Source organism: Ornithodoros turicata, chromosome 5, assembly GCF_037126465.1.
Source record: "Ornithodoros turicata isolate Travis chromosome 5, ASM3712646v1, whole genome shotgun sequence".
In the NCBI taxonomy this organism is placed as follows: Eukaryota; Metazoa; Arthropoda; class Arachnida; order Ixodida; family Argasidae; genus Ornithodoros; species Ornithodoros turicata.
Window position 1 is genome coordinate 78,158,677 of NC_088205.1, and position 12,451 is coordinate 78,171,127.

Below are 12,451 nucleotides of genomic sequence, written 5' to 3' on the forward strand. Positions count from 1 at the left end.
CAGTTTTTAGAGTGTACCCCAAAAACTATCGAAGTGCTCATTGCACGTCAAGAAAGGCGGCAAAACTACATTGCATGCGGACGACACTGTGTCTGAAACGAAAGAAGTTGGCTACGTGTCGGCTACATAGCCATCAAGAGCAGCAAACCAGGCGGGAACATAGATAATTGATGGTGGATTATTTACCACCAGACATCGCCCCGAACCTTTTATTGAACACTGATTTTATCTTAAGATGCGTGAATACTAGATACTATCCAGGCACCCTGTTTTACCTGTATTCTGCGAGCCAATTAAAAATATTATGCGCCTCTATCACAGTTGTAACTTATTGCGGCGGGTTTACAAGCAGCAATCTGTCGAACTACACCGTCTACCTGCCTACTGCTTTGCGTTACCTTTACGAGTGTACCATCGAGGGTTAGAAGGTTACCTAGAATCTTTATATTCCACCTGAAACAACAAGCCAACAGCTCCGTCAACATCTTCGCCCTCCACTCTTTGCACGGCCATGGAATGAAACAGAAAGTGTCAACAAAGTCACTGACGATCTCATGCCTTTTTCATGAATACCAGACGACGAGGTTAATGAAGTACCATATTTTTTCTTCTTTTTCGCGTGTTCTTGCCACATATACGTATCTAACTCGTCCGTTGTGGGCGAAAATGGCCTAAACGTCCTCAGCGAAAGGCCGACAAGGGATGATGAATTGCGGCGCGCGAAAGCGACCTTGTCTTTGAACGTTCAAGAGGGCTCAGTCTGCACGGAAGGTTGGGACGAGCTGTCAGATGTTACGACTGGAACAAACAGTCCTTGCGGTAAAAGCGAAACGGAATTTTTTTCCGACCGGAAGTTTGCGGTCATGCGTGATGTCAGGCTTGACAAGACAACGGGGAGGTTGTGAACGTTAAATCTGGCATCGTACAGGATGCAGTACCATGAACGCGATACGTATGGGTGTTGGAAGAACGAAACGAAAACAACGAAATTTTCGAGTTATCTATATTGAGAGTAGGACTCCGTCATGTTTAAACTCCCGAAAATGAGTATGCACCAACTCCCGTTCTGCTCGATATTACCTCTTCTTTTTCGGGTTACGTCGACTTCGTTCTAGGGGGAGTAACGCAGGAGTTCCTTTCCAAAGTGTTAAGAGCCTTTCAGGACATCACTTACAGTGTCTTTAAATCAAACGAACTCTCGATCTCTGACAAGTACGACAAAACCGCTTGACCTATGGCGAAATCCAGCTCATCTGGACATTGTAGGAATGTCTCTTCTGTGTCGTTATTATATTTTCACCAAGTTACCTGTAACAATTGAGACTAGCACAAATAAAGTCACGAAAAAAGTGTTGTTACCCACTGCTACTGAACTTCTCAAGCGAATAATAATAATAGTAATAATAATAATAATAATAATAATAAAAGACTAAACAAAATATACTACAATATAAACAAAACATTATACATCATGGTTTTAACGTTTAGCAGTGCACAGTATTATCGCTTCCAAGATGAATGTATTCTATATATGAATTCATACAGGCATCGGAAAGAAGAAACTGCATGGACAAATGGCTGTAGTCAGAGCAGGTCATAGTTTCGCAGGTACACAGTGACACATCATTTTAATGATGGTGACTGGGACGTTTAATCGCTACATGCGTTATTAACATTAGTCTTATGGCACGTGCTTTTTTTTTTTATTCGTTTAGGTTTCTGAAAAAAATTCTCGAATTTCGGACATATTGGCAGTCACAACGGATTTAAAGTCATGCCAACAGAAAATTAATATAGAAAGAAACACGCATTAATTTTGTTTCTTTTTCGTTTGATGCTGGTGAGCTCACTGCCAAGGTTACGAAAAATCCGAGGCGTTGTGTAAAACAAAAGCTTCATTTGTTCCCTTTCCGCTTTCCTTTCGCTTTCTCTTCGTTTCGGTTGGAACGCATAGATACGTTATACGAAATTTCGCAAGTTCCTCAACTTTCGCGGCCATTGACAGTAAGTCATTTGGGAGGCGGGTTACATAAGAGCACGGCTAACCCACTTCCGCTATGGGTCAGTAGGAGCATTAACGGGCCGTTAACCCACATGGCGGAATCCGCTTTTCCGAACGACGGCCACTCAGCTGCTGACGCGGAAGGTTTCAATGTCGTCTTGACGTACGTCCAATCCCTCTACTGCCGTCGGAGCGAGACTTTCGAAAGTCGGACCCCGCGCCCTCATCCGACTCATTAGAAGGAAGAAGAAGAAAAGAGAGAGAAGGAAGCTAGTTAAATAACTACGCTCTTAAAAATGAACTTCACCGCATAGCACGTTCCTAGCCAACCATCATCTGGAATGATATCTTTATCTGCCCCGATTTGTTGAAAACGGGAGGCGTACGCCTTTTCTGTGACAATTATGAACGGCATAAGTGTCACAGAAAAGGCGTACGCCTCCCGTTTTTAACAAATAAGAGCAGATAACGATATCATTCCAGATGATGGTTGGCTAGGAGCGTGCTATGCGGCGAAGTTCATTTTTAAGAGTGTAAGGTGTTCAGGTCACTGAAGAGAGGTCGGCACTTGTGACTCCTGCTCACTCATCGGCAGCTCAGCTCCTTGTTTACTCACTCCCCGCTCAGGTCTCCGTTTGCTTGCTCACGCTCAACTCATTCGCCACACTGAGCATGAGTGAGCATGATTGAGCGTGCTCATGAGTGAGTTTTGCTGAGGTATGCTACATACGGCATTGGGGTGCTGTACAACATTTTCGGTGACCCTCCGTGGTGACTTACACGTTGTTGCCCTTCATTAAATATACCATTACAGAAAAAGAACAGCATAAACTTCTATAACCAACTGTCCTGGTAGCTCATTGGACGTGGGTTTAATAGCTCTCTTCAAAAATATATTTTTTTATGAACATTAATGTACTTTTGTAACCTACACTCTTAAAAACTGAGTTTCACCAAATAGCACTCTCCTAGCCAACCATCATCCCGAATGACAACGTTCTCGCCCCTGATTTGTTGAAAACGGGGGGCGGAGCCTATTTTGTAACATTATGCACGTGCATAATAGTGTAAAATAGGCTCCGCCCCGTTAAAAAAAAGAGAAAAAAACAGGGCGAGAACGTTGTTATTCGAGATTATGCACTCTTAGAAATGAAATTCACCGCATAGCACGCTCCTCACCAACCATCATGTCGAATGATATCGTTATCTGCCCGGAGTTGTTGAAAACGGGAGGCGTACGCCTTTTTTGTGAAATTATGAACAGCATAAGTGTCACGAAAAAGGCGTACGCCTCCCGTTTTTAACAAATCAGGGGGCTTAATCGGTTCATCGTCGTTACGGTCGTTACAAGCTAACGAGTGGCGGGAAATTCAAAAAGGTGGGCACGTGACACATCGCGCGTGACGTGTACCACGGCCTTCACGTATCGCGCGAAGAGCGCCGTGCACGTGTTCTATCACGTGCCCACCTTTTTAAATTTCCCACCCACCTTTTTGAATTTCCCGCCACTCGTTAGCTTGTAACGACCGTAACGACCATGAAGCGATTAAGCCCCCTGATAACGATAACGATAAGGGCAGATAACGATATCATTGGAGATGACGGTTGGCTAGAAGCGTGCTATGCGGTGAAGTTCATTTTTAAGGCTATAGTCATTTGGCTATAGTCGTGACGATGCCCACTTGAGTGCGCCCCCCCCCCCCCCCCATTTTTAAGAATGTGGTTGGCTACGAGCGTGCTATGTGGTGAAACGCATTTTTAAGAGTGTAACCTTACTCAATGCCCTTTAGTGTCGATGTTCGTATAGTAGCTGCTCGTACATCAGACTGAATATAGATGTCCTCTCTCTTTTTCAGCAAATGCAGCTACGCGAAGGCACGGAGACGTTCGAGAAGTGGTCCAACGTTCAAGTTCCCATCTACATGTCTTTCTACCTGTTCAACATCACCAACCCTGAAGAGTTCATGAACGGTTCCAAAGCACGACTGGAACAAGTGGGACCCTTCGTGTATAGGTAAGGTGTTTCTTTACATGCGCGTATTGATTTGCGGAAAAATACGCGCCTTTGCTTTCGAAGCCAGATTAAAAATGTATCGACGAAGATATCACAGTCGCAGAGGAATGGTGTCGTTTTGTTAGATTGGGATCCAGAGTTTCCCAATATCGGTTACGCGCCCGTACTTGTGCACATAAAGTGGCACGTGCAACATCGACGACACTGAAGTTCAGTGAAGCTTGAAAACTAGGACGTGAGCTGTTTGTTTCAAAATCGATGTAAGTTCAATCACAAGCGCGTGATTACATCCTTCAGTTGTCGCAGCCTCGAACCCCGATTAGGCGAGGAATAATTTTTCCGGTCGCTCGTGGTGTAATGAGAAAGACACGCTGATGCATCCGCAAGGCTATGTGGTGCCATCGAGTTCTCGCATTATTCTTAAGCTGTCTCTCCTATAGGGAACTGTATCATCAGAAGTTGTCATGAGCATCGATATCATACGAATTATCCTCCATCGTGACAGTGAGCCATACGAAGTCATGCGACAGCGTTATTACGTAGTTTCGACCATATAGTGCAACCAGAATTGTATTATCATTAGAAATGGCCACGATACTGGCTGCACTAATGACCAATCATAGGTAAATTACTCAAAAAAGTAACTAGGTTACAGTTACAGTTACGTACACTTTTTGAAATGTAACTAGTTACAGCTGCAATTACGTACAAAAAACTTATTTATTTTACAGTAGCCTTCCAATGAGGAAAAAAAAAAAGCCAAATAAATGTTCTAACGCCGCAAGGCCTTTAGGGCATAACAATAAATAAATAAATAAATGTATCTATAAAAAACTTCGTTTTTGCGCTTATATACTGTCATAGTATACTTATATAGAGTTATAAACGGGTGATTTTCAATGAGCCTTTTCGGTGGGAGTTAGTCTATAGGCCATCCTGACTGCGTATAAGTGACAAAACTCATGGAGTTTGGACAAAACGGCAATGAACTTGAAGAGTGGACAAAACGACGCCAGAGAACTCACGCGTGGAAAATATTGCCATACCTCTGTAACTTAGTTCCAGTTACATTTTAGAGTCATTTCAACCAAAAGCGATAACTAGAACGTTACTGTTGCAGAAAAGTAACTACAGTTACTGCAAAAACTAACTAGTTACAGTTACAAGTTATTTGTAACATAGTTACTACTCAATACTGCTAATGTCCACAACCTGAGCCGAAGCAAACCACTCACACTGTTGAGACCAGGTGAAAGGGAACGCCCCCGCGCCGTCACAATGTCGTCACCCTGACGTCACGCATATACGTCTCTCCGCGCAGAAATTTCATGTGGAATCCAATAACTTGTAACTATAGGGTTCCGACTTTTCCGTGTTTTCATTTGACAAAAATCGGGAGGCTCCCACCGGAGCACTCAATTCAAAAAAATAAAAAAAATAAAAATAAAAAGGAGGTGTTCGGAGGTTCTCTGCACTCTAAAAAGTGAACTTCACCGCATAGCAGGCTCTGCGCCAACCATTGCCACGAATGATAGGGTTATCGCTTCTGATTAGAAGAGAGAGGCATGCGTACGCCTTTTTGTGTCAATTGTCATATATCCAAATTGACACAAAAAGGCGTACGCCCCCTCTGCCTTCGAAACAGAAACGATAACCCTACACTCTTAAAAATGAACTTTACCGCATAGCACGCTCCAAGCCAACCATCATCTCGAATGATATTGTTATATGCCCTTATTTGTTGAAAACGGGAGGCGTACGCCATTTCTGTGACAGTTATGAACAGCATAAGTGTCACAAAAAGGCGTACGCCTCTCGTTTTCAACAAATCAGGGCCGATAACGATATCATTCGAGATGATGGTTGGCTAGGAGCGTGCTATGCGGTGAAGGTCATTTTTAAGAGTGTATCATTCGTGGCAATGGTTGGCACAGAGAGTGCTATGCGGCGAAGTTCACTTTTTAGAGTGTGGAAGGTTTTTTCCGGAAAATTTTCCGGAAATTGAAATCTCTGGCGAACGCCCCCAACCATCGCCAAATGAAAACACCGAAAAGTCGGAACCCTACTTATAACGCCGACAATAAATTATACCGTTCAAGTCGGTGAATAGCAGAGCAGGGATTCGGCAAATTAGAAAATGCAAAACCCGTGCAAAAAGAAAAAGAAACTACAAATTGATGCTTGGAGGGCGAACCCCCCCTGCGAAATTCTCACGGAGCAAACTAAAACGGTGACCGATTGAATAGAAGCGACCAAGATCATAGCTAACCACATGTAAACATTGTAGAAAAAATTATTGAACATTGTACTGTCCTGCGCGGGACCTTTCTCTGTGCCATGTCTGTTCATTTTTTGTTTCACTTTTCTTTCTTTCTTTTTCTTTTTGTTTTTTATGAGGGACCCTGCCACTCTTTCTGGCGGACAGACCGCCTTTCTTCAAACGTCACGCTACGCCACGTTAGAAAATACATTCGTGAACACCCACGGGTACAACTGCTTTCCCTATGCATTTTTTTTTTTCGTTCCAGCTATCATTCTGACAGTGCATACCCACATACTGTGCACATTCGCGGAGAGGCACGCTAACGATGTGGGCGTAATGAATGTTGATTTGTCCTAACGACGAGAGGAAACTGGATCGCTCAATTCCGGCCTTTCCTTTGACAAACGACGACTACACTCAGTTTGTATCATGCAATGTAGCGGCTTCTCTATAGGCACATATCATATGTATACACTGTCTATTCATGCACGGTTTGGTACGTACATGGAGTTCAGTGGGTAATGAATAATGCTTGGTCAACATGCAACTGTTATGGACGGGTCATCATGATTGGGGTAGAGGAGAAAGCCGATAGCGGGGGTTCCGGTGGAAGAAAAATGGCTGCTGGATTATTTGGATGCATGCGGAAAGGTGGAAGCGGGGATTTTCCCAGGATGTTCGTCTCGGGGGTGTGGGGGTGTTGGTATCCCGTAGGAGTGTGTTTGTTTCTGTGGGGGTGGCGGTGCGGGTGTTACCCATATTTGTTCCTTTTCTGGCTTTTTTTTTTGTCGTTCTGGTCTGGCAGGCATTATGGGGGTGCTGGGAAAGTCCCTGGATGAAAGTGACACTTCGGATGAAGTGTCAAGTGAAGTGGTGGATGTGACACTTATCAGAATTTCATTATTCAGCACAAGCAAGCTGATTTTTTTAGTTCCCTGGCAAATATATGATTTAGAAAGGAAAGAAGGTTTGGTACTAGCAGTAACCTGCAATTCGTACTCACGTGCAGAAAGCGCTTATGAATACTGGATTGTCTAATTCGAACACCGCAGACCACGCCTACGGTTAGTCTAAAACGTTGCTCAAAAGCGCCTTCTTCTTTGGAGCGGTTCACGCTTTTTACCATTCACTAATGGTGAATTCGCGTGGTCATTTCCTGTCGGCTTTCTTTGCCAAGTTTTTTGGTCAAAACGTGGCAATCGCGCGCGTCCTCGCGGCGCTTTCCTAGCGCCATGAATTCGCCAGCTAGCACTTTTTTTCGCCCGCCCTCGGTACAGAACGCAATACAGCGCAGCAACGAGGACAACTTGCAGTTCAGTATGTAACAACTTGCCCAACTTTCCGCGTTAACTCAGTTAATCCCTCGATGAAACCGGGCAGCGGGTTGCCCAACTATATCCGGCGTCGTCACATCCGCACCGCGAGGGCCTGCATTGGCCTCGCGCCCCGCACGCTGTATAGTTGGTTAGCAGACGACAGAAAGCAGAAACCGGAACACGAGCGACCGCGATGTCCCTAGCGTGATTCAAGCGTCTAGAGCGACATTTTGACCACGAGAATTCGCCATAAAACACCCTAGTTCCATGAACTGGTAACTGTTATTTCTACTTTCGGTTCAGCTCTGGTTCACTGCTAAACATCGTCGTCTGCTCCGCAAAATTCCTCCTTGTGTCGTCTGCTAGCAACACGAAGCCAGACGCTTTGCATACGGTCGTATTTTGATTGCAGAAACGCGTCCGTCACACGCTTCACTGCACATCTGCCACAAGCTTGGTCCATTTATTATGTAGGCACATCAGCGACATATACGGATGTTGCAGAACTACTCAGAATAAATGACGCGAATCTGTCGCCAGCCCTTGAGATCTCTCGGGAACAATGTTAAGTAGCGTCGAGGCTACGACAACCACAACAATCACAATAGAGGCAGAACAACACGTGTAGACACACGCACTGTGAAATATCGCCGCCCGTCAAGTGATAATTATTTCACTCCGTTACGAAACACAAATGTGTGCAAGAGATTTTCCGATTTAACGTAAGTAAGGATATGCAACGGATAACCAAAGGATAGCCATGTCATGTCGAGACTGGTAGGTACCCGGGCTCGAATCCCCGTGCCGGCTGTGCTGTCTGGGGATTTTCCTGTGTTTTCCTCAGAAGTCGGCCCAGGACGCACATTCCCCCAGAGCGTTAGTCGTGACGTTGCCCACCTCCGTGAGGCCGACAACGGCAAGCTCTTGCGGAAGCACCACCACCACCACCACCACCAGCGAGTCGAGGATGCGCGGCAAGTTCAAATGCTTGAAAGTGTATTGAAAACTTGAAATCAAGGTCTTACACTTCTTCATTCTATTTGCCCCTGTCACCGCACCATCTTTAACCCACCAACCCCTGGTGGTCAGTGCTATGAACCACACTCTAGCGGTACAAGTGAGCTGTCGTGGCTGGCTCCACACTTGCAGAGCCCAAACTCCAAAACTTTTGATGAATTTTAACTTTCAAATCCAATCCAATCCACGGCCTCGCATCATGTTTTTGCTAGCGCACTACACGTCCTCTACGAAACGCAAGGTTTGCTCACAGTTGCTGCGCTTCATACTTCACAAATGCGTAGTGAAGCTGCAAGTACTGTCGCCCCCTTCGTGGTGACGTTTTCGGCACAAGGACGTCCCGCAGCATGTTCATTGGCGGCACGTCCGAGTGGGTACAACATCCCTTCATTGGTGGTGGCTACAAAGTTATTCTAAGGACTGGGTGGTAGTGCGATCAAGTCCCACCACTGACTGCATGCATGAGATTTTTCCTTGTTTTCCGGCAAAATTTTCAGTTGCCGGGACGCAAGGGACGCAAGTCGGCCCGGGACGCAAACTAACATTCCCTGACGTCCACTCCTTTTTGCGGGTGTTTTTACATCTGTCAACGTGTGTCCACTACTAATGGAGGCGGCTGCTTCGCGGCACTAACAGACAAACACACACACACAAAAGTGGATGGAACTTTGGAGATTTGGAGAAACAAGATTGTACAAAACGCGTTTAAATGTGGTAGATTTATAGGGCAGTCACGTGGTCATGGTGTGTCACGTGGTGGTTGGATCCATAAAGCCACGGACGGACCTACACGGTGGTGGTTAGCCCTAGAAGGCTGTGCTTAGTTGCAAGAATTTTCGCATTCGTCTGTGCAACGCAAAGCCCATACGTGATGCGCTTGACAAATGCTTTCTTCGGCATTTGGCTTTGTTCGTCAAGCAACCTTGGAACGGTTACACGCTCCGCTGATTAATAGTTGTGTCAGGAAGGGCGTTTGACAGCTTAACACGAGCTGTCTAAAAGTCCTTCCTATATATATAAAAAAAAACCTTCTATCAAAGAACGAGTCTGACGCATGTTGATGTCGCCCTATCATCGATTCATCACCTTTATGCAGTACCCAAGGCTCTTTCTCTTATCTTATTCCTATATTTTGATATAAAACGCAGTCTTTTTTTTCCTGTATCACAGAGTCTTTACATGGACGAGATAAAGACAAAAATATCGCATCAAAATTCAATCGCATCGAAGTGTGACTGGGTGGCGCCGATTTCTCGTTATTCTTAAAAAAATAACGGGTTTCTTTTCAAGCAGTGATTATGTAACGTTTTGATCGTGATCACATGCAGCGAGCAAGGTTAGCGATAAGAAACGGTGGGGACATGCACGAGTGCTGCTCATTAACCGAGGAAGTTTCCTTGACTCTGAGATGCCTTCCTTGATAACGCAGGTAATACATAATAATGATGTTAACGTATCAGCATTGGGAAAACAGTTCATTGTGGAGCTTAGTTTGTATAGTGCTTTGAATAGGCCTACCCAGGGGAGTTCCCTCCCTGCCTACTGTTTTTTTTTTTTTTTTTTCTGTTCAGCGGTGTCTGGCGTGTTGAATGTTGGTAAAAGGTGGGGACCTTGCTCTTTTGGAGACGTCGTTCAGGCATACGTGTACAGTGAAAATATCCATATTTTCAATGAATGAATTCTGTTTTCGATTATTTGTGCATACAACGTAAACAGCGGGAATTAGCCGGGGCAGGCTACATTTAAGTACTACATAGTTACTTACATATGTACTACTTGCTTAGGCGTTTAAGGCTTATGTGTTCGTGTTTTGTCTTAAATGTAACCTGCCTCGGCTAATTCCCGTTGTTTACGTTTCCCGTTTATCGCTCCTGCTCAGCCTGAATGAGTGAGTGAGTGAGTAAGATGTAAGAGAGAATGGGAATATCGTGATTGGTTGTCCGTCCCCCTTCTACTTGAGGCACTCAAATTGGAAACACGCCCGGGTCATGCCTATATTAGAGAGTTTTGGTGCATTGTACGCTAACGCCTTTGCGTACGTAAGGGATAGCGCGTTGGTTCTGCGCAATGCGCGCACCTCTCTTTTTGTTTTGCGCGTGCGCAGAACCATCAACGCTACCCCTCACGTACGCTAAGGCTATAGATAGGGGGGGTGAACACTTGCCCCCCCTGTAAGCACTTTGCCCCCCCCCCATGCAAAAAATCCTGGGAACGCACATGGTCCCCAACACAAGTCGATCGGTGGAGGAGACATCTCCCTTCAATGGCTCCCCTCCCACGTCGGCATCAGTGGCAACGAAAAAGCGGACCAACTAGCATCTGCTACAAAAGTACCGCGCTGAACTTTGGGGCAGGTGGTGAAGGTGCTCACTGACTCAATATTCTTTCGTGATGTGTTTAAATTTATAAATTCCGTGTCAGCGCCGCGAAGGAACTGTGGCTGTGAGCAGCGTACAGATGTGGACAGCAGGGAGGAGAGGGAGAGGGAGGTTAGTATGCGTCCTGGGCTGACTTCAAGGGGAACAGTGCCGACACTCCTCTGAAAAGTCTTTGGAAAGCCCAGGAAAAGCCTCAGACAGTACAGCCGGTGCACTCTAAGAAAAAAAAAAAGAGTACCTTTTGGGGACTAAATGCATTGCCACAAAAGAATAGTCCCTTTCGGGAGTAAATGCGTGGGAGTAAATGGATGTCACAGAGTGGAGACTTGCATTTCACGCGCTGTTGTAAGAGTCCCAAATTACGTAATTCGTGCGCATGAATGAAAATACTTTGAATCAAACCGTCAACCCTGATATATCGAGTGATATAAAATCTTGCGCCATACGTAGGGCACAATTTGCGAAGAAAGATGCGCTAACTGTTTCTTACTCTGTGTGGGTGGAAAATTGCTCCGTTGGCTGGGTTATACACCCTTATGCCATCAAATTGACCAAGGGCACATATTTACGTAGATTGTCGCATTCAGGAGGCCATTCGCGAAGTTCAGTGGCAATTTGCAGTCCTGAGGAGTAAATGTCGGGACTAAATGTTGGGTTAGGGGACTAAAATGGGGAGTAATTGCAGACAAGGGGAGTAGAAGCTGCTACTTCTCCCCGTTTTACTCCATTTTTTTTTCTTAGAGTGTGGTAAGGATTAGAACCCTCCACCTGCCAGCCTTCAGCACGTCCTTGGCTATACGCTCTGCAAGTAACCGAGCGTTCTGCGCATATCTCCTCTCCCGGTTACTCCACTCGGGAAGCCCCATTGGCTAAGGCGTCGCCCTCCCTCTTCCCTCTCACTGCCTCCTCTCATGCGCAGAGACGCACTTCCACAGCGTATACTACCAACGAGCGTGGACGCTTTCACCCGCTGGACCATGCCGCTGGTCTCTGTTTAAATCAAAAGGCCAGGACGGTGTATCCTCCGTGGTGTATCCAGGACGGTGTTTGATTGTCACGAGAATGTTTTTTTTTTTTTTTCTGTAATATGAAACATGAGGTCAAAAAGTTTTGCAGCGAGCTTGACTTCTGCAAGGTCCTCGAGGGTATATCAGTAATTGGAAGGACTATTACTTATATTGGAAGGACTTTCCGGATGTCTTCTTCAGTGCAATGAGCTAGAAGCTCGAGATTATAGGTTTATGGTAATTTTATCAGAACGAGGCACTTGGCAAAAAAAAAAAAAAAAAGAGTAGATGAAGTCGAGGTTTCAGGAATCCTCCTCCTTTTTCTGCCAATAAATCCCCCCTCCCTTAATGGAGTCGCGCGCATCAGTTACTTCTGTACCAGCTCACGTGGCATAGTGGTTAGGATGATCGCTTTCCAGGCCGAGACTGTGAGGTGACACGGGTTCGAATCCTA

The 12,451-nt window shown here is 45.4% G+C and overlaps 1 protein-coding gene across 2 annotated transcripts in view; it reads left to right on the top strand.

The window, feature by feature from the left end:
• Window positions 1-12,451, top strand: part of LOC135394877 (lysosome membrane protein 2-like) — a 76,535-nt gene that overhangs the window by 37,789 nt on the left and 26,295 nt on the right. For both annotated transcript variants that reach the window (XM_064625918.1, XM_064625917.1), the window contains exon 2: window positions 3,859-4,016. In XM_064625918.1, the coding sequence (XP_064481988.1) occupies window positions 3,862-4,016 (155 nt within the window). In that variant the 5' untranslated portion in view covers window positions 3,859-3,861. The remainder of the gene's footprint in view (window positions 1-3,858; window positions 4,017-12,451) is intronic.